The sequence below is a fragment of the Abramis brama genome (assembly GCF_963993115.1).
Source record: "Abramis brama genome assembly, chromosome: 20".
Lineage (NCBI taxonomy): Eukaryota > Metazoa > Chordata > Actinopteri > Cypriniformes > Leuciscidae > Abramis > Abramis brama.
Window position 1 is genome coordinate 23,091,292 of NC_139982.1, and position 23,661 is coordinate 23,114,952.

The window sequence follows — 23,661 nt, forward strand, 5'->3', positions numbered from 1 at the left end:
ACAAACTACTACTACAATAAATAATACTACTAATCTATTATTATTATTATTATTATTATCATTGTGTAGCTAATATTGAAACAAGAGTATGACTTTAAATATGTATGGTTTTATTACATACATATATAAATGAACTACTACTACAATAAATAACAATAATAATAATAATAATAATAATAATAAACAATATAATAATAATAATAATAATAATAATAATAATAATAATAATAATAATAATGATAATAACAATAATAATAAACAAAAAAAATAAAAATAATAATAATAAAAATAAAAATAATAATAATAATAATAATAAATAATAACAACAACAATAATAACAATAATAATATTAAACTATCAGTTTTACATATCTTAAAATAATCATATTGGTCTCTCTAGTAGAATGAAAAAGTGAAAGACAGAACAGGAGAACAGAGGACTCCATTCAGCAAAACTGGCAACCGTAACATGCCTATTTTATGCATTCCTGATTAGTGCTGCTGAAATGAAAGCGTGCTGACCAAACAAACTGTTCTGCGTTTATTCTGCTTCAGTTGTTGTGTTCAATAATTACATAAGTCATGATGAAAAAGAAAAGGTCACTGTAAATAAAGCATGGAGATCACCGGATGCTGGAGTTCTTTCAACCTCTGAGAGGGAAAATCCCTTGTGAGGTCAAGTAAGGGCAAACTAACCGAGCAGAAACTGAACACAGAACGAGATTAAATGTTATAGATATTGAGGCTATTTTCAGTCAGATCAAAGACCAAAAGCACTCAGTTCACACTCGCTTGGTAAAACACACTAAACTGGCCACTGAAGTTTTGTGAACACACAGCAAGCATCATGCTCAAGTATTAGTGATGCACTTGGACCACTGACACGAGCAACTCTTCTCTTTCACCTGAGGTTGAGGTGGTTTGCCAGTGAACAGACCGTTCAGCTGCTGAGCTCGCTCTTTAATGCTCTTTTTGTTGAACTGTCTAGTCATTTCAGCTTGCACTTTTCTCTGCAAATAATTCCAAGGCAGATGACACAGAAAGCATCACAAAACAGAAAGGAAAGTAAAACCATGAATTTCTGTAGCAATAATAAAAACAAACAAACAAAGTTTATAATAAAAATATTCATGCATGGCATGCAACCTCAAATGAAGTAAGGAAAAATAGATCTAGATACTTTCCTCATACTCAATCCAAGTAAAAAAAAAACGAAGTGATGGCATTAACTTTAACTTTGCGGATGGTTGCCAGATATTTCCTATGCAGTTCCTAAAGTGTTTAATTGATCCGTTTTAGAAATGTAACAGGTTTGGATCCATGCATCCCAGAATTCACCTGACTGACTTCCTCTTCCAGCTTCTGCAGGCAGTGCAACGTCCCGCCGAGGGCTGGTGTGAACGACAGGGGTGAATCTGAGGGGTGTGTTGTCGATGAGGACAGATGGCTATCCGACTGGAGCACTTTGAAGGGAATGTGAGGAGATCTGGGACGAGACTCGCTGGCTTGATAACTTGAGGGAATTTCAGTGTTTTTGTAGTTGGACTGGATTTCTGAGTGCTCGTGGGTCTCATTCCGCGTGTGAGATTCAAGCAGTCTTAGATAAGGAGATGGCTGAAAGGACACAGGGGACAAGTTGAAGCCAGATTCACTAAAAAAAATTATTAGGGATGCATGAGTGTCATTAGTTATCGGACGATAACTTTTTTTCATTTTTTTTTTCAATTATCGTACTGAGGATATTGGATATTTGAATTGTTCATGCTTATTTCCTATTTTACATTTAGATTATTTTTGCTGGCACTTAAAGGTAATCTGTAAAAACAGTAATAATTTAGAAGAGTTATTTTAAATAATGAAATTAATTGGTAATTTATGACACCTTAATATAATCTCAAATCTTAAAATGAATATCCATTTTTCTTTAACCACATTATAATGTTGTGATGCTTAAATTGACTTGCAACAATTTATTTGAGTTTACGTGTTTTATACATTTGTTTAAAAAAAAAAGAAGATTATTACATTTTCTTTAAAACATTTTAAAATTAAATTATTTTATTAAATCATTTAAATGTGATTTTTTAAAAATGTATACAAAATAGTATACATTTGTTTTATCACATTTTCTTTTAAACATTTTAAAATTAAATTTTATTAAATCATTTAAATTTGAATTTATTAAAAACAATTTTTACAAAATAGTATACATTTCTTTTATTACATTTTCTTTAAAACATTTTAAATTAAATTATTTTATTAAATCATTTAAATTTGATTTTTTTTTTTTTTAAATAATACAAAAATAGTATAAATTTGGTTATCAGCCATACCATGAAATGATTATTGGCATAGGTGCATATATCAGTGCATCCCTAAAATTTATTCCTAAACCCTATCCCTACCTCTAAACCTAACCCTACCTATAACTTCTCCCTAAAATCAGAGTGAAACGACGGTGAATAACAGTAATGTTGAAGCACCCTGGTTGTAAGCCTAACTTGACAAACTTTAAACTTATTCCAATCAACCAATCAGATTTGAGGGACGTTGTTCCAGAATCAACAAACATGTACTTCAACATGAAATCCTGTTCACCATACCACATAAAAGACCTTTAACATGATTTACACAAGTAAGATGTGTTCCTGGATCAACATCCACTGGAACGACTGATAATGGAATACATATACGCAATGATTGATTGATAGGAATGTTATTCTAGGAACAATGTCGATCTAGTGACGTGTCATGGATGTGCGTCACATCAGCAGTGGACACACACATGAAATCAATACACTGATGCATTTGATTGTAAGTAATTTGGAATGACGGATGTTTGACACGCTGGCTGAGCATACCTGCCATTTTGGTTTGGTCTGGGGCAGAGAGGGTGCGGGCTGGCTCTTAGGTTTGGCAAAGCGAGGGTTTTCAGTCATGTCCAGAGATACGGGCTTGTCAGCAGAGTCAATCTCAGATTCAGACTAGTTTCGGTAACATTGCACCAGGGGAGACAGAAGATGCGGAAAGAAACAGGACAGATAGAAATAGATAAGAGGAAAGCTGAAAGAGCCACAGAAAAAAGGAAAGCAAGCAAGTGTAAAGGCCCGTTCACATCAAGAACGAATACCATAAGGATAACTATAACTTAAGAGCAGAGCAACTGAATGAAACGGTATAAAAACCTCAGATTGCCTTATGATCAACTTCAATTGCACAGCAAAGAACGTTCATTATTGTAGATGTTCATATTCAGTTATGGAGAATTAACGCTCCATGAGTGACCTACATCCTTTAAGCCTATAATTGAGCAGCCAGAACATTTAATGACCGCTGCTAATCTCAAAACAGCAGGCTGACTGTGAAAAAGCACAATTGCACTGCATTAGGGATTACAACTAGTCAAAACATTAATTCTTCTGATTTCAACTTTTTTCTTGAAAAACCACATCACGTGCTTCTTGAAAATCTGGATCACATCTACAGAAAATATCAGTCTGACATCGGTCAAACAAAACATCTGTCATGTTTTGAAATGTACCATCATGCATCCAAATCAAATATCTTCATTGTGGTTTGTGATGCTCAGATCCTGCATTATGATGAACCGGAGGATTTACTTTCACTGCACAAAGACAGGTATTCATATGGAATTACAGGCACGGTTAAGGAGCCGGATTAGATCCCGAAAAAAAGAAAAGAAAAAGGAGATGTGGAGCCGTACCTGTCTGCGCGAACCAGAGCTTGGCGCGTTCTCCTCAAACCTGGCCAGCAGTTGAGTTGCCATGGAGCGCACCTTATTTTCCTTCTGTTCCTCTCTCTCACCTACAGGGGGCGCACTCTGATTGGACATTAGCTGGAGAAAGAAACCAATTAGGGGAAGTAAATCAATAAAGTGAATGTTTAGAAAGAAAACCTTCAACACCAAAAGGGCAAGTTAACATACCTCCTCCAGGTGACTGCTAGCCTTCTTCCTCTTTTTGTTTGTGTCATTGTCTTCCAACTTCTTATCAAGCTTTGGATAAAGGAGTGGTATTGTGTTTTACATCATTAGGGTGAGATGTAGGTTCAGTTTACACTGGTTAAAGGAATGCATGTCACAGAGAAAGTGAACAGGGTAAAAACACTACCTTTGGGATTCTCTTCCTTGGCTGTGTGCTATTTATCGAGTTGTAATGAGAGTTTGCGGTTTTTGATGAATAGTCTTCATTATTTGTATCAGTCTCTTTGGGTACACCTGCAAACAGAACAGAAGACTCTTTAGCATTATATTCAGTGTGTGTTCAAATACTACACCAGCGTTATCAACAAGATGCTAGCATGTACCTGTAATACTACACATGCTTAAAGGCAAGAGATTAAAAATAAAATCTTAATACAGTACAAGTTGGAGAACGCTCAAATCCAGAGAGCATGTGTACAGCAGATGCACACCATCAGCTAACACCGCACCCCACAATCTGCAAGTTAACATCTGCGATGCCAACATTTTTAAAATGCCTTGTTGTAACTCATGCAGAATGTGCAACATGCACTGCTATCCAGTGCAATGCATGGAGAAATAATAGTCAGCTCTTTAACATGTTAGATGGCTAATGCAATCTATATTTGAAATATGTTGAGATCAACATTCTTTAAATGGTGGCATTGGAGATCTTCACACTTTATTTGGCATAAAGTGTATATTCAAGTATATTCAAGAGTTTTAGAATAAATTTGAGGTGCATGGGGTACATTTGACAAATTTCAGACTTTTTAATAACAATACATTACTGATACACCCCAAATTCATTTTTTTTAAAACTCATTAGGTTTTTTTATTGAGGTGCAATAGTGAGGAAAGCCTTACCTGTGTTGGACTGAGTTGAGTTGCGGAACATCTCATAATATTTGGATAGGTAGAGCACCATAATGAGCTTGTCTGGCCCCCGTTCGGAATCCATTTCCTTTCCTGTGGTGACCGGCTGGATGCCAAACTCCCGCTCTGCCACGTCAAACGCCAACTGGTTGTTTTTAGCGCAGTCTGCCTCGTTCAGGGAGTTAAAATCACTGGAGGAAGGGACAAAGAGAGGGAGAACAGACCACAGAAGTGAGATAAAGTGGCAGATCAGGAGAGAGAATCAGGTAAAAAAGGTGGAAATGCCATTCCATTAAACTGAGAATCTGTGTTCTCGCAATCTGTACCCTTGGCGAACAATATTATTTGTCAAACAACCTCTCACAGAATGGTGTGATGACTGGATGAGCTGATTTATAATTTCACTGAGTCCCCGTCACATTTTCCTTCACATCCAGAAGGGGCTGCAAGATTTATGGCAATTTCAGAAACGTGAAAATTACTTTATGATGCCAGTGTAAATCATGATGCAAGCTCTACAGAGTCTTGTCCTGATTAGTGAGAGGACAGGTCAAGACATGGACATGTTGTTTCTTCCCCTTTCTTTTGGAAAATGTTATCTTCCCTATTTGTCCGTTGATCTATTCACCCAACTGAATAAAAATCAATTACTTTCGAAAGCCGCAGGGGAAATGAAGTTGAAAAATCAAAGCTATTGTCCTTCAGTAAAAGGAAACAACTTGTTTTGATGGCTTAAGGGAAGGAGGTACCGGCGCGTGTGTGAGATCAAAGAGGCGCTAAATAATGGAGCATTTGTCAAACTGTATGAGAATGAGATCATGCGACTGAATCAATATGGCAGCCAGTTTTGTGTGGGGTCTTGCTCACATGAGGTCCTGCCGCTGGCGGTGAATGAGGGCGCACAGGGCCAGGCCACTTCTCCAGGAGGACGTAAGGTCAGTCACATTTACCCCCCTGTAGCCCTGGGTCTGTTTCTGACACCACAGCAGCAGCCGGCTGGGACGCACCTCGGACTCTGAAATCAAATTGTACCATCATTAGGAGGTTTAGAATCGTTTTTGAGAGCGAAACTTATATTCCATTATACATATTCAGAGATCAAATTTTGAATGTTGACAAATAAGACCGTGCTCTTTATAATACTTGCCAGTTTGGGGTCAGTGATATTCATTTATTTTGATTAATGCTTTTATTCATCAAGGACTCGTTAAACTGATGAAAAGTGATGTAAAGACATTTTTTATGTTACAAAACATTTTTATTTAAATTCATTCATTCATTCATTCATGCATATAAATATAATGTATACACAAATGCATTATACTTTTTTTTTCTTTACACAACCCTTCTGATGATACATGACCCCTGCACTGTCTGTTTTTTGTTATTATTTTAATTGCACATGAAGCAGAGTAAAACCCATACAATCTCACTAGAGCACATGCTTTTGTTGAATCTTTTATGAAACATGACCCTTTTGATTGAGTAGAGGGTGTGGAAATCTGTGTTCCTGTGAGGCCACATCCAGGTGAAGCCAATATAAGACAAACAGGTCTCATGGTGCCACTACGTCATATTCACTAATTAGAGTATGAGGAATCTGAATGAGATTTTGAAAGTTGGGCTGAGTGAAAATAAGACATTAGTCATATAGTGTGATTATAGCACAGAGTTAGCATGTTCAATGGAAATTGGTCAGGGGGAATCATTACCTGATATTGCTTTCTTTTTCCAATTTTATGTGGAAATGCAGAAATAAGCCAAAATTGCAAGTTAATGCAAAGCAAATGCAGGGATCGGTTGAATATGCATTGATTTTTGTGATCGTAGTTTCAACATCAGAACAGAATCAAGCAGTTAAATTTGCTGCCATCTTTGTAAGACAAACATTATTGAATCTACCTCGTCTGGAGATGTTTGCGGATCTGCGTGTGGGTCCACTGCGCTCCAGAGAACTTAGGTCCTGCTCGCCGTTAATGTACAGATGTCGCACCTGAAACAGAAAGATTAGGATTCACAGGTGGAAGACAGATGCATATGGTGATAATGGGCAGCGGCCTCACCTGATGTGGTCGTACACAGGATGAGTTGAGGTTGGGGTAACGTGTGGCGGGGTCTATGGTGTACTGCTCAAAGTTTTTTGAGATATTTTCTGCGGTCGTCTGAGGCAGCAGCCTATAGATGCTCTCCCTATAATAAAAAAACAGAGGGCATTGGGGTTGTTTTTTACCAAAAAAATTATATATTTTTCATTGGAGAGTTGCAGCAGTGATGGAGTATGTTCGCACCTCTCTGACAGAAGATCAAGGGGTCCTTTGCCCTGAGCCCAACTCTTCACCATCCACACTGTGTCAAAGGCAGCCAGAAACCCTCGAGCACATCCTGTCCCCATGGGCCAGAAAGGCTGGAGACCGATGAGATGTGGAGAAAACATGGCATGTTTACAGGCCACACTAAACATAACACTGTACAGTCAAGCGGCATGTTGCAACTCAGGAAATATTTAAACCTAAAGTAAACTATCTTTTGTCTGTTTAATTTTAGACATGCAGTGGGGTCCAAAATTAAATCTTTAAAAAAAGTGAATCATTACAAAAATATATTTAAATCTAATTTAAACATTTAACCCTCTGGTGTTACCTTGCATGGCGGTAAAAATTACAGATTTTTATTTTATTTCAATGAAATGAATATACTATATTTTGGTTCGATAATGTTTATTTAATATTTTGTATTTTTAGGGGATTTTATCATACTAAATTAAATTTATGCTGTAGTTATAATCCATTTATTACGTTAACTACTTTTTAAGAATAGACCTGAAAATAAAACTCCAGCTTAAACCGTCATAAATCTTAAATGTTATGAAGCACAGACATTTTAGTTTAGTTTAGTCTCTTTTTAAAGACACTTTGCAGATTATTGCTGAAGTGAAAGAGTTTAAAGGTTTTAAAAAAGTGAACTTAAAGTTATTTAATTGTAAGTTTATTATGAAAAATGCACAAAAACACTACACTTCAATTTGATATGAAATCCATATTTTCCAAAACATGTTTATTCCCCAAAACTGTGAGAAAATGAAAGCCATAAATCTAAAAAAGTTGTTTCAAATTTTAGGTTGATATCTTAAAAAAAAAAATGCTTTCAGTAAGATTTTGTTTGGGCGCAGTACCAAACATTTCCACTAGATGAAATTAATTTTCATTTAGTTTCCAAAGCGGTCACGTTGGACAAAGAGGAGACTTATTTTCAGGATAATTTAACCTTTTCAAATCATGTCCATGATTTTTTTGTTGTTGTGTGTATTCACATAGCAAGTGCCAAAACCTTTACCAAGTTTTGTACCATTCTGATTAAGAAAAGAATTCTAAAAAAAACAAAACGTAAAATTGTCAAAAATGACCGAAGAGCACAAAACAAGAAAGTATAGAAGTAAAATAAGTAAAAATTTAAGGTTCGTGATGTGTAGTTTAAGTTTTGCTGATATTAAAACAAAAGGTGGACAAAATATTCTGAAATTCAAGTTAATTATTTACTTACATTATAATGTCATAATATACATTCATTATCATTATACATAATTAGTATATACACAATACATTTCTAATATAATTATATAGTACAAATTGTGTTTAATTAGGAAAAAAAACTATAAAATCAAGAATGTAACTCCTCATATACAGTACGCTATAAGATGACGCCTACCTCCAGAAGACTATCTCCAACCAGCGCCACCAGCAGCTGATGTCCGTTCTTTTCCCTCACCAGTGCGGCGTTCTCCGAGGCGTACATGCAGGTGAAGTCAAACATGGCCACATCTGGCTGACCATAGTGGTTGATGGCGTAATCCAAAGAGGGCAGCTGGTAGTTTGTGCCAAAATCCGCAGCCTCACGGGCGTACGAGAGCAAAGCCTCTTGGTTCACGTTGTCATTTGCCAACAGCCGTTCGGTCTCAATATAGTCCTGAGAATGAAAAAAACAGAGGAAATGTGCCTCTAAATGTAAAATTATGACAAAAAACTGAAATATTAACTACAAAAATATTCTGAGAAAAAAATCTTAAAGTGTAATTCTTTAAAATAAAATGTCACTTGGTTTGATATTTTGTTATATATTTTTTTATATAAATAAAATAAAAAAGTAACAAAATAAATGTATTTAATTTAAGTTATTATTTTATTCAATGCAACTTAAGTGTCGATACTTTTTAGGGCCACTGTGATAACTGAGATCAGTTTTAGGTGCATATGCATGGATGTTAAGTAATCACAAACAATCCTATCAAGGCATGTCAAAACAATAGGGCAAATTTGACAGCAACAAGCAGCTTAAGGTTAAGTGGATTGTACAGCAGCAGCATCATAATCCTGGAATTATGAGCCATGTTTCATCATCAGGGTTTCTATAGACTCCACTGAGAGTACCGGTCGGGGCCGCTGTCTAAGGGCCCGAGAGAACTCCAGACGAACTCCAAACACTACAAAGAGCTTCAATCACTCAGCAGCTGTGCTGTAATATCCTGTATGATACTCTGAGAAACTACATCTAACACAGACACCAACACAAGGCTTCCTGATAGTGTTTCTTTTCATAATAAACATGAAATAGTTCTTTCTAATGCACTCAAAGAACAAAATATCCACTTTGTAATGGTTATAATAGGAAAACTAATATTCACACTTACACAAACACACAAATGATTATTTTTACACAATAGTGAGGATCTTCTATATAGATTTTTATCATTTGCAAATTAAGATCATTACAATCATTAAAGATCTCTAATCCAAGTCCTTACCTTACCTAAACTACATCTTATGTGATAAACATTTAAAATGATCTAAAAAAAAATAAGATAAAATCAGATTATATAAGACTTACAGACAGTACAACAAATACTACCATGATGTTTAAATGCTTTACAAATTAATATAGAAAAATTCTAATTAAATACATTTAAATACTTATATTTTATTACTAAATACTCATTACTATAATATTTGTTAATGTAAATAAAACGCACAAAAAAGATTTTAAACTCCAACATTTCAATTGTTGCATATTTATTACATTTTTTTAAACTCCAATATATTGTGGCATTTCATGCTCACACAACATTGACACACTGAAGACACTAAACCGTTAAACCGTTCACCATGAACAGCCCACAACTCACATTGATGATCACACCTTTATCCAGCAAGCTTTGTTTCTTTGCAGTCATGACAAAGTAGTGCGTGTTGTCCCTGTAATAGACGATGTTTTCCAAATCAATCCCTGTACAAAAGATAAATGAGGTCAATTAGCATGACTGTGCAAAGTGTCGACTACTTTTGTTGCTGGTGTTTTATGAATCGCTGTGTAAGATGAATTAAGCTCTATTAATAACTTTGACAAATTACGTCCGTCTCAGAAGAAGAATACAATCCAGTTTTGCTCATCTCCACTTTAAGGAGGGGAACCATTACGGAATGATTCCAAGTATGTGTCAGTATTTGACTTGCGATGTAATTTGTATTAAAAACATTAAATCATTTTGTCATCCAGCTCTTGTGGTAGTGAAGTTGTGGTCATGCACGGTAGGTCACCTGACCTGTCTCCTCCCTGAGCTCCAGGAAGAACTTCTGATTGAAGATGAAGGCCACTCCGCTGATCTCCTCCACTTTGGCCTCAGCTGTGGTGTTACGATTGACGAAGTTTGCGGTGATGGCGATGGCTAGTTTCCCTCTGAACTCCTTTCTCTTGAAGCCTGCAGCAGAGAGAGGATTCCAGCTTTGCATTCATGATTTTTATTTAGTGTTGATTGCAAACAAACATTTGCTTGTTTCCCCTTGTTTCCTAATGGCAAATATACTTTGGCACGTAATGTTTCAGTTTCAGATAAATACTTTTTTTTTTTTTTTTTTTTACTGACATCTTTTAAGTATAAGATAAGATGCAAGTTGCCTTTAAAATGGTCAATGTGTTTTTAATCAATATGATAAGATAATGTAATTGCTAAGGCAGCATATATTTGCAAAAATAAATGCACATTGACCTCATTGACCTGTACAAAACAAAAGCATTTGCAGAACAACATATTGCAAAATACGGTCTTTGCTTTGATGGTAGCACTCAACACCAAGCGCTCCACTATCCCACATTTAAAAAATAATGATAAAACCATAATTCACATGTCAGTCTGAGTGCTTCTCACACGCCTCAGTGTAATTTAGCACAGCATGGTTCAAAGGTTTCTTATTGTAACTCGAGAGCAGATTTAAGTCTGATCTAGGATCAGTTCATGTCTGTGAACTCCAGCAGAGTCTAACTGTGTCAGCAGGAAGCAATGAAAGTAGTCATGTCCCACCCCTCCTGTGGTGGGTTAACAAACTTCCTGTCAAACACAAAGAGCTGACCCGTGTTCTGAAGGAATGGAAGACTGGATGTAGGACACACAGTTTTTGGAAATTGGAATCACTGGGGCAATTTTCTTGACTGAGTGAGCATGTTAAAGCCTTTTTAAGCAGGTTTATCATGCTTGAGAGAACCAAATCTCATAAGATGAAAGATTCCAGTCTGAAAGTGCTAAATGTGTCATTCACAGACAAAGACGTTTGCGGTGTAATTTTTCTTGTGTGGTGTTGATGTTCTGAAGAGTTCAATTTGTTGGTTTGGTCCACCACATGCTGCGTGGAGAACAAAGCCCAAAATTATGCAATAATGTGCTTAGTGGACACAATAAATGTTTGTATGTGGAAGTAGGCTTATTGCTGCTCATTTGATAATCTACATTAATGCATTGTTCCAAAGTGACTTACAAATGAGGAACATAGCAAGTTTCAAGTATAAGCTACATTGGTACACAAAATAGAGCCAAAGTAATAATACTAGGTAACTTTATTTTACAGTGTCATTGTTACATATGTTACATGTAGTGACTATAGTAATAACTATAAATTATGCATAAATACATGCAACTAACCCTGAACCAAACCCTAATCCTACCCTAGCCCTATAGTAAGTACATGTAGTAGCTTATTACTCAGTACTTAAATGTCTAATTACACTGTAACAATGACACCTTAAAATAAAGTGTAACCTAATATTTTATTTATTTATTTATTTATTTATTTATTTATATTTATATATATATATATATATATATATATATAAAATTAATATTTTGTATTGCAATGTAATACTCTTTTTGAATGAATGAATGAATGAATGAATGAATGAAATTTAATATTAATATAATAGATACATTACTAACATTTATAATGGTAAATTAAATATAAATAAATGAAATGTAGTACTATTACAAATTGAGTAACTATTTATATTATAAACAATAATATTAAAAGTTAATATATATTATATTGCTATACTACTAATAATATTTGTAAAATATAAAATACGTAAACCATAATAATATATCTATATAATTTTACGTATATAAAAATGATAAATAATGATGATGAATGATATATAGAGAGTATGTGCATTCCCTGGAAATAAAATCCTTGAATAAAATTGTTCAACCAGTTGAGATCCAGAAATATTGCAGCCAAGATCAATATTGATTTCAAAGAGGAAGTACCATTCCATACAAGAGGTATGTTTGTTTAGAGAATATGATCATTTTCATTCCTCCATTTCCAAGAGAATATATTTAAAGACACATGAGGATATAATTAACCTGAGCTGATTTATGGAACAGTAAAACATCTCGATTTCAAACACAAGCCACTTAGAATCTATGCATCCTGAAAGAGATTTCAATAACTGAATATTCGCTTACCATCAAGAGTGCTTCTCCTTCCATCTGCTCCGATTATCACATCGAAGTCATAGTCTGAGATCAGGTGATCAGCCGGGCGGATCTCCGTCCTCCATCCAGGCCCTGGAATGCAGACACCAGGTCAAACTCAAAAGAGGCTCAGCTCAGAGGAAAACAAACTAACTTGGCCTTTCTTTTGTTTACCACAACTCTAAAAGTACAGCCAGCTCAGTCTGTAACTGTCAAGCCGCCAGGGAGAAAAGCTTACATGTATCGGAAAATACAACCTTCACATTCTATCCATGTGTGAGGCCTTTATAATTTGACATAAGGCCAGTGATGCTCTTTTAACCAGCAATGCATTGCAGGAGAGGTGCTATAGACCCCACTGACCCCTGACTTTATATATAGTACAGAACTGAGGGTTTATCATTTGCAAAATGCAGACTGTTGAGTGCCAGTGACTCGGAGGAACGGCACAAACCTTCTCGGTATCAGCGGCGTGTGTGCGTCAAGGGTACATAGTGGGAAAGGTGTCAATTTTCATGATCTGGTTTAGCCCTGCTTTTGCTTACATAAATCCATTAGGATCTTGAAGTAGGAAGATACAACAATCCCTTGGTAATTTGACATTCAAGCAGTGTTAGGCCCATTGAGCGTATTAAAATTACATAAAAGACATTTTTAAAGAGAGTAACTTTTAACTAAGAGTGTTAAATAGGCTGCAAGAAACACAGCCCACAGTGTAAACAGAGTAAATAAATTTGAAAAGCGGTTAACAGCTGCTCTTTGTCTGTGATCTCATTCTTAAACACACTTGCCGGGATGTGCATGTGGATGTGCGTGTAGGGCCACTGGCAAAAGGGTGTGTAAATCCGCCAAAGAATGACATAAGACGAAAGGTAATGATTACCCAACCCTTTCCAGACCACAAGAGGTGTAAAGAAAACAGGTGATGGCTTTCTTGGACATATTTATAGTTATTTATATGGCTGTGTGGGATTATGTTATGATGCCTTGGAGTTCCACATGTCTCAGGTCTGTCAGGTTGCATCATGGACAGTAAATGTGAGCTAAGGTAACACCATGGTGATTGTAGTGCCAATGTAGTCCTCAAAGCTAGATGGTTAGCACTAAGATGACCTGATGATTTATTACCATCAGTGCCTTGGTCCTCAGGCGGCTCGAGAAGCTTGACAAACTCCACGTTGACATGTACCTCCACCCCAACAATGAGAGCGATCTTTAACAGCATGAGCTGCAGCTGACGAATACCTGAAAAATATAAGGAAGTCACCATCAAATCCACTAGGAAACCCATTTATAAGGTTTATTTTGTCATGTCCAATAACTGTGCTGATGTTGGATGAGACCATTACAATACTGTTGTGAGTTAAAAAAAAGAAAGAAAAAAGACTGTTCTGTGAAATTAAAAAAAATAAATAAATAAAAATAAATAGAATTAAATAAAAAAATTAAGTAATTCAAAAAAATATATAAAATTAAATTAAATATAATTAGCAAAAAAAAAAAAAAAATCAGCACATAAAATAAATCAAATTAAAAAATAAAGATTTAAATTAAAAACAAAGCACAACACACAAAAAAACAACAACAACAACAACTAAATATAAAATAAAAAGACAACATCTTTCTATTGTGTTGTCTCTATGGCTTGGTTATTTTAAAGAATCATTCAAAGTACTCACAACCTCAAGTTATCTGTTCAAATAAAACATTTAGGCATGTATGTATATACGTTAAGAATGTATAAATTTGTGCTGCACAAAAATAAACTATAAAAAGGCAACCAATATCTTTCAAGAGAGAAGCATGGAAAAAGACATTTGCATAATCCCGACTACTCTGAATGTTTTACATATCTTTTGGTTGGGTTGGACTGGTGTTATCTCAGGGACCATAAATAGGAACATATCAGACTTACAATAGGTTCAGTTGCCAGAGCTTGAAAGAGAAAGGCCATCAGTGTGTCTGAAAATCTCATTCAACAAGCTCATACGCAAATCTCTGAATCTGATTGCATCTGATCTAATAGGTTGCAACAGTGAAACCATATCTTATGTTCCTGTTGTGGTGTCTCTTGATGACTGGATGGGGTTATCAAGAGTGTCGTCAAAAGCACCGTACTGTAACTGGAGCAGATGTAACTTACTGATGTGGTCTATAGATCCAGCGCAGAACTTTCCATAGAACTTCTTGGCTCCAAGGTTCCTGAGATCATGGATGGTGTAAGGCCAAAGGTGCAGGACATTGTTCCTAGAGAAGGTGTCCCTCTTTTCAATCACCACCACCTTGGCGCCAAGCAAAGCCAGCTCTATGGCGGCCCGAAAGCCGCATGGGCCACCACCAATGATGAGACACTGTGGAAACAAACAAGTTTGGTTTTATTATTACATATAACTGCTCAGCTTTTTGGAGAACTTCTACAAGTGTAAGCAAAGACTTAAAAAGTCAGTCCACATACATCAACTTCCTGACCAATCAAAACCAATTTGTGCATACCCACTCTTCTGGCACAACCACGTGGTATGATTTCATTTCCCTACTTGTTACTTCAAACCCCAATCCAAGCAAATTCTAACACAAGCCAGGACTGTGGGTGACGTCTTTACTTGTCCTTCACAACAAAACAGGGATTATGACTGTACTGAAAAAATTGTGTCCGTTTACTTGACTTAATATGGTGTATAAACAGACATATCCATTAAAAGCTTGTGCAAAAGTGGTCATAAAATGGCGAAAACACTTTTATCAGTTTTATTACCTGTAATTTGATGCCAAGGGCGTGTAAGGGTGAAGCAAGAAGACTGTATTGAACACACAATGAATTGCTGCTCTAACTTGTAGGTGTTTGACACAATTTCAAAAGTCTTGGCCTTGAGGAACGTAATATTTTAACTATTGATATCCACATATAGGATTTTTTTTCACCTCAGAGGATGTCCGAACAAGGTGCCTTCATATAACTGACCCTAACCTAAATTTTATGAGAAAAATTTCTGCCATCACTCTTTATCTTAGCCTGATGGTCCCAACTTCCTGTGAGATGAGTCAGCGTGCCCATGTTTCCTGTTCTGGACATGATCACTGGAAGTCTCCCTTTCAGCATCACTGTGGGCTTCTGTCACTTTACATTTCTACTTCTGAAGACATTCAGGAAGGCATTTCTGTGCCAGGGCAGTGCTAACTGCTAACAGCAGCTGACCCGCATTCAAAAGCCAAGTTCGAGGATTAATCTTATGGTCTCTCAAGCATGGAAGTCCACTGTGATAGAACAGTCTGAAAATAGAGCACTAACAAAGCACAGTAACGGTTCAAATTATCAATAAATTTAAGGCATTATTCACTGTAAATCTTGCCCTCCACATCTATTGAAATATGTATTATATTAAGTTATGTGTCAATAAGGTCATGATATTGTGAATCTGTGACACCAAGACATGACCAATCATCGACAACCGCGTATCGTGAACGATTGCAACGCATTGAGTTTGAATATGCAAAAGTGAATTATGGCTAAACTTTTGGTCTGTTTGTCACACAAAGTTATCATATGGCTTCAGAAGATGTACACAATTTGAAGGCCCATTTTTATAAACCTTTTAATGCTTTTTGTCACTTTGGAACTTGAGAGCCAAAATTAATTTAATGTGCATTTTGAGTTTCCATTCTTTGGTGAAATATTTCTTTAAAACTGTTGTTGTGGAACAAGTCAACAAATCTGTGAGCAATAAACTAAGCACACAATGCGAAATGCAAACCTATGCAAACAAACTACAACTGCACCACAATAGCAGAGACCAAGATAAAACACTAGAAATGAATAGCCAAAGCCCCAGAAAGCACTGAAATCTCCTTAACCTGACAATAAACTGCAAAACTAATATTCTTTAGGGCTTCCGATTCTTTCAACACCTTATCAAGCTCAAATAAGGTCAATAAGTCCACAGGCACAGTGCAAAACCACCATGCAAAACTCGCTAACAACAATCTCAACATGTATGCTAATTCAAGTGACCTGAGATTAACACTTCCATTGACTGCTCACAAATGTCTACACGATAAAGCAGTGGTCTAGTTAATGCTTAGTAGACTTTAACAGTCAGCCTGAGCTTATAGTTAAACAAAAGACGACTTATTTTCCCAAGCTAACACAATAATAATAGCCCAAACACTAGCTAGCATGCAGCCTCCACATAGAGTAAGCCTAGATTAGCTTGGCATGGCACTCCAGCATAGAGATCATGCCATTCTCATAAGTTAAAGCAACATTATTGAATCACTCTGATGAGGAAAATCACTTGTATGGGATTTCAGAGGCGAAAATTCAGTGAAACCATGCTAATGCTAATATTACAATTCAGATCTCATAAACAGAGATATTTCAATGCATGCGCTACTCTTCAAAAATCCTGACTCATGTCCTCCTAACCCTTGATCCCTGAGTCCAACGGTCAACTGTAGCAGAAAAACGGCTAAAACTAAATGATGCTGATCCTCATTTCCTGTTTCGTTTTATAAATAGAACGAACACAAACTTTTAACAAAGGCGACTACCGCTACAGCGATCTCTGCCACTATATCAGTCAAAAGTGATTTGACTAACAAATGTGGATATGAAAATTAGTTGTTGTTGTGCTATTTCAATTCTCTTTTGTTACACAACAGGTATTGACGTTTTTAGTCAGAATTCCATACACGTACACTTGACAAGTTTGTCGTCTTCTACATAAACAAACTTACCTCGCTGAACCAGCCTTTTAAAGTGCCCTTATTTCTTTAAAGTAATTTCTGCTTCCTCAAAGAAGTGTGAGATCTGAAGGACACGTATAGAGCTCTGTAGACTTACTCTGGTTTCCGTGCAGGCCTTGCCCTTATTATACTCCTTATGGCTGGCTCTCTTGTCCAGTTTCGCCCACAGGCCTTGGGCCTTCCAGTAAGTGACGGCAGCTTTCAGGCTGCTGTAGAAGCCTCTGTGGTCGGAGGGGTTCAGCTCTAGCTGCCTGCAGAGGATGCTGAAGGCCTGAAGAGTTCCTTTACAGGTAGTGGCCTGCACAAAGTTCTCAAACAGCTGGCCGGCCTGAGACGCACGCTCGTCCTCCGTCTCTCCCATCTCTTTCCCTCTGTTGACAGAGGATTCAGTCAGAAGTTGATTGGTGCTGGCATTCCTTTCCGAGACTGGGGAAAGAAAAGGAACAGAGGGTTTTTATTTGTTTCTAGACTGGGATGAAAGTGCCATAAATTTCATTATCTGCAATCCACAATCTGTACATGGGGAAAAAAAAAACATATATATGGGTATACAGAGCAGTGAAATGACTAAAAATGGTAGGCAGTTGACATCAGCTAGATCCATTTATTGCTTTAGGGCTCTGATTGCAGCTTGTCGAAGCTGTTTGCATATAAAGGTCACAAAACATCACTGTCCTTATAAGTATTAAAGAGATGCACAACTACATTTCAGAAAGATCAGGGGCCCAGGGGTCTGTGGGAAAGGATTTTTTTATTTTTCATTCACCAAATAATTTGGTATGGTATACAATACTAATTCAAATAAAAGTGATGAAAAGGAACTAAATGCATGTATAGAATAATAATAAAAAAAAACTTTAATTGTCAACTTAAAGTTAATATTTTTAAGATAATTTTAAGCAATTATTTAGGAAACAATGTTTTCATTTAGCTGTTTTTAAAGAATATTTTAGAAAGAGGGTGTCCCATGTAAGGGGATTATCCTATTTAGCATCAAAAACGTCATTAAATGACTAGTCGCCTGCTGGACAACTAGTCAACCATCTTTGGCTATCTGGACCATGCCTTGTAAAACACAGTGCATTCAGTCCTGAAGTACTGCTGGTAAATCAAATGAAAATGACACAAAAACACTTGGCATGTGCTGTAAAATAGGCCAGAAGAGTCACGTTAACTCAGAGTCTAGTGTTTGATAGGATTACTGCATGCAGAGCAAACGGGACAGAACAAAGGAATGTTCAAAATCAGGACACCAAGATTGTCCCAGTTGTAGACAACCTGTGAGCCAGAAAACTATTTTCATGCAAGAGTGGCCTTCACGTTCTTCAAAATGTATCCTTTTGTGCAGTGCAGGAGAGGGTAAATAGGTTTGGAATGGCATGAAGGTGGGACTATCATGCATTTCTCAATGTGTCCTTCAGGTAAATTCAGAGCGCACCGATACGTGAATGATTTTAATGCGCGTCTTCGGAGGTCATCTGAACGAGTGAGAAAACTTGGCAAAAGCTCGAGCTCAACAGCAGTCCAGCATCTTTCTCTCAATGAACACTCCTGAGGGTCACTCACCAGCCTAATCAAATCTGGCAGCTGACGAGAGCTTCTCATTTATCTACACGGTGGCATTACGCATTAGCTGCTCTCTCCTGATTCATTTGTGCAGTCACATCCACTGTTTGTTAACATTTTCACTGTTTCTCTACCATTCACCCTCCAAAAAACACACACGCACACATAAGAGACAAGACTGGAGTAATGATGCTGAAGACATCTATATATAATAAAAATAACTTGACCCAAATTTCTAGTCCTTGAATTCTCCAAGGACTGGATTTTTATGCATCACTAATGGTCAGTGCAGCCAATGCAGTGTGGGAAAGTTCCCATTGCTAAATTTAACCATGCTGAAAAGGCATCGGGGATATTTCTTGAAGCAAGATGAGCCAGGAAAATTGCCTGGCACAACATAGTTATATGTGAGACAAACAGCAAGACGGACCACATTTAGAAGCTACAAATCATACTGTCTCAGTAGGACCAGCCTCTCGGCAGATGGCACATCTGCAAGCAACCTGTGCCATTGCCTTCAGAGATATTTTTCAACAGGATCACGCACATTTGCCCATCCCATCTATCATAAACAGACATTAAAAAGTTCATGCTAATGTAACTGTGACTCCCAAACAAATTGACTCCGACAGCTCAGACATGCAGTCTTTCACCATTAGGTCTTGACGGATCTTTTGGCAGGAGCTTCAGCTTTGAGAGAACCATCAAAGGGTTCATACGCATCCCAGTGGATTCGGCAGAAAGCAGCACCACTTAAAACTGGAATTCCTAAGAGCCACTAAGATTATTCATGTGACAGGAGCACACAAAAGGGAAGTTAACCTCCTCTATTATTCTCACCAGTGCTGTATTTATTTGATAAAAAATAAGAGTAATAAAAATAAAATTGTAATAACATTTTACAATATTTAAAATAACTTATTCCTAAGAATTTTCAGCATCATTACTCCAGTCTTCAGTGTCACATGATCCTTCAGAAATCATTCTGATAGGCTGATTTGCTCAAGAAACATTTATTATTATTATTATCAATGTTGAAAACAGTTGTGCTGCTTAACATTTTTGTGGAAACTGTGATACACTACCTAATACGAAAAATGAGATGTTAATACTTTTATTCAGCAATTACAAATTTAATTGTTTAAAAGTGACACTAAAGACAAAATATTTCTATTTCAAATAAATGCTTTTGAACTATTCATAATGAAAAAAATTAGTTCTGAAGGATCATGTAAAAGTATTCAAATAGTAATTAAAAAATATATACGTGTATATATACAAGTTGTTGTTGTTGATGTGTTTTTTGTGTGTGTTATATATTGAAATGGTGCTTCTCAAGGGGTTTATCCTAAAGAATACATTTGTTCAAATCACACACACGTTGGGTTTCCATGTTTCAAGGTGAATTTCCATAGACAATGATTTTTATACTGTACAAACTGTATTCTATCCCGACCCCTAACCACAACCCATTTTCAAAAAACAATTTAATTTATAAGAGGTTTTCCTCATGGGGACAAGGTTATAAAAAGTGTCTTTGTGGGGACATTTGGTCCCCATAAAGTAGGGTTTACCAGCAACACACACACACACACAAACAAATGGTTGCATGTTTGTAGGGAAAGTACACCCTACAGAGTCAATATAGATCACTGCCTGAAGTAGGCTATTACCGTACCAGCAAACAAAAGTAACCGGAGAGCAATGCTGCTGTCTAGGAGAGTTCGGTTACACTGGTTGAAGTGACGTTCATTATTGTTAGTCAGCTGACCTACTGTTTAAGTAAGCATAATGTATTAAGTATTTATTATATGGCATTGGTCGATATTGGATATTTAAAGTATGCTCATTTCCTATATTTTTACATTTAGATTCCATTGGCCATCATCTAAAACTCACTTATAAAGTTGATCTTTAAAAACTGTGATAATTTACTAACACTGTTAAATCTAATATAGCATTTCTTAAAAATAGTATAAAATCTAAATATCTAGGATATTAAACTATTTTATTTTGACATGATTGCACACTTTGCCAGAAACCCCTGAGAAATAAAACATTTTAAAGAAATGTCTCAGATGTTTAAGGGAATGTCTCCCTTATTCCCAATGTGTTTTTCCAACTTTTGGAAGTACACAGTCAAAAGTGCATTAAAAAAAGTGTGTTTTTCTGCACAGTATTTCCAGAGGCAGGATATCTGATATTGTATGAGGTCCAAGTCCTTCTTGTTTGTGCACTTTTCACTGCTTTGTGGTGGACAAAGAATTCAAAGCAGCCCCTAGATCACATCAGTGCTAAAATGTTGGCACTTTTTAGGATTTCAAAATATGGCACAACAGCTCAACTAATGGGCTAATATCATTGGCAAACGGATGTAGAAAGAAAAATGCGAAGGGGCAAAATCAGCTATTTTGAGATCATGGTTCTTGAGAATGATAAACAATCTTGTTCAAACAAACTAAGCCCCAAAACGGCACAACTTATACATTAGGCATAATGAAGGGGAAGATGTAGGTCAAACCCGTAATGAGTTCTCTAGAGTAACGTCTTCAGTTCAGATTTGGTCGAGTGACATTGAACTGGGCAACACCCTTGTGCAACCAGGAATCCTTAAGCCATCAAAATAAACACCAGTCCTACAATTCCCACTAAATATATAACTGATACTGTGCAAAAAAAAAAAAAAAAAAGAGAGAAAAAGAACACATTGTGAGGCATTTACAGAAAGAACTTCAGAGGAAAACTGACCTTTGAACAAGGTCTGAATATTTTGTAGGGTAATAAAATTGTATAAAATGTCATGCTATGTTGCATTTGGAAGATTGTTAAGAAATTTTATTAAATGATGGATCTACCAAATGCAGCTTGTTGCACATTAACAAATCTTACTGTACTGCTGTATTAATGTTCTGGAAGCCAGTTTCTAAATCAGAGAAAAAAAACATTAATTTAGGTAATTTACTCTCATAATCACAACTTTATATCTCACTGCTCACAGTCACAATTGCCACTTTATATCTCAAAATTGTGACTTTATATCTAACAATTGCCAATTTAGATCTCACAATCGTCACTTTATATATTACAATTGCGACTTCAATGCTAAAAATTGGCACTTTCTCACAATTGCCAATTTATTACTCACAAATTACCTTACAGATATTATTTATACCTCAAAATTGCAAATATATCTCACAATTGGCACTTTATATTACAATTGCGTCTATATCTAACCATTACCAATCTATAGCCTATATTGCCAACAATTTCCACTTTATCTCAAAATTTATCTTTAAATCTTAATTTCCACTTTATATCTAACAATTGCCAATATTACAATTGCGACTTCATTGCTAACAATTTCTACTTTCTCACAATTGCCATTTTAAATCTCAATTTCAAATTTATACCTCACAATTGCCTTATTATAGTTGCGACTTCATTGCTAACAATTGCCACTTTTTATCTCATAATTGCGACTTCATCGCTCACAAATCACAATTGCGACTTTTGTATCGTAATTTTGACTTGTGTGATTTCTTATAATTTCAACCTGAAATCTCTCTCACTGTTGCTTTAGATTTCTTTTTTACATTTTCTCCTACAATTGCCGATTTTATTTTTCACTCTGAAGCAGACACAGGCTTCCATATAAAGTGGATACGCTCTTGGAGAAACATTCTGGTGATCCTGCTCAGAATAGACAGGCCTCAAGTTTCAAGCACTGCCATGGTGTGATTCTATAGCCGTGCAGCAATGTACAGCAGGTTCAAAGCCTTGACATTAGGCTAATGAAGTCCTGGGGTAAATAATCCTAGTTAGGCTACGCAGAAAATCATTTGCAGAGTTTGCCTAAACATTAAAAACAGAATCATCTTTCCCTAAACATGCATTTTAAAAGCTCTTTTGAGCTTTTGTCCTATTCTCCAGAAATTCTGACAGATTCTACCTAGCAGACGTCAAGATTTCTGGCAGCATCTTTAATTGATCCTGTTGTGTGGCTGATATGATCCTTACAATAACAAACACACAACTTTCCACTTCCTCTAACGTTTTCTATCCCACTGGGAAGCAGAAGGAAGAATTATAATGGAAACAATTTAAAGACTCTAAAAGTGGTCCCGCTCCAGACAAGCCAGACAAAAAAAAAAAAAGTTTGCGTTCTCTGGATTAAAATCTTTCCGTTACAACAGGATGGCCAAATGTAAACCATGTATTCACTAGTGTGAATGGATTTAGGTTGGATATAGTCTTACTAACCTTTGCCATGACCAAAAACTACATATAGCCTCTTAGGTTAATTCAAATCAGTCAGTCATTTAAATACATTTAGTATCAATCCTCTCAAGATTAACAGGTGTTCAGATTCTCCTCTCAGCTGGGTAGTGAAAAAGTACAAACTGAGTTGAGAATAGTGCTGTAGCAGTGCGTCGATGACGACGTCAAAATTACGTCGACGTCATATTTTTTGCGTCTACACTTCTTTATTTATTTTTTTATTTTTTATTTTTGTACCATTCCCGGAGGTACAGCTCGCCACACACACACCGCCCCGCCGTGTTATTCTGTCATGTTTTCTCCCTTTCTTTCCAAACCGCGACAAACGCCAGTCTCCTTTCTCTGCAGAATGTGATAAATCCGCTCAACCAATCACAGCGCACCATTCCACGCATTGTAAACAGTAACGGTGGCACTTTGAATAC

General features: G+C 36.3%; 1 protein-coding gene across 6 annotated transcripts in view; it reads right to left on the reverse strand.

The window, feature by feature from the left end:
• Positions 1-23,661, reverse strand: part of mical2b (microtubule associated monooxygenase, calponin and LIM domain containing 2b) — a 45,726-nt gene that overhangs the window by 18,580 nt on the left and 3,485 nt on the right. For 3 of the 6 annotated variants that reach the window (XM_084094724.1, XM_084094722.1, XM_084094727.1), the window contains exons 2-19: positions 17,490-17,818; positions 14,793-15,000; positions 13,778-13,894; positions 12,641-12,742; positions 10,451-10,606; positions 10,034-10,134; positions 8,563-8,820; positions 7,146-7,261; positions 6,921-7,047; positions 6,760-6,850; positions 5,725-5,872; positions 4,849-5,048; positions 4,130-4,236; positions 3,946-4,014; positions 3,724-3,855; positions 2,861-2,983; positions 1,338-1,613; positions 905-1,009 (exon numbers count right to left, since the gene is read on the reverse strand). In XM_084094724.1, the coding sequence (XP_083950850.1) occupies positions 905-1,009; positions 1,338-1,613; positions 2,861-2,983; positions 3,724-3,855; positions 3,946-4,014; positions 4,130-4,236; positions 4,849-5,048; positions 5,725-5,872; positions 6,760-6,850; positions 6,921-7,047; positions 7,146-7,261; positions 8,563-8,820; positions 10,034-10,134; positions 10,451-10,606; positions 12,641-12,742; positions 13,778-13,894; positions 14,793-15,000; positions 17,490-17,753 (2,700 nt within the window). In that variant the 5' untranslated portion in view covers positions 17,754-17,818. The remainder of the gene's footprint in view (positions 1-904; positions 1,010-1,337; positions 1,614-2,860; positions 2,984-3,723; positions 3,856-3,945; positions 4,015-4,129; positions 4,237-4,848; positions 5,049-5,724; positions 5,873-6,759; positions 6,851-6,920; positions 7,048-7,145; positions 7,262-8,562; positions 8,821-10,033; positions 10,135-10,450; positions 10,607-12,640; positions 12,743-13,777; positions 13,895-14,792; positions 15,001-17,489; positions 17,819-23,661) is intronic. The other 3 variants (XM_084094723.1, XM_084094725.1, XM_084094726.1) reach the window with 3 other exon arrangements.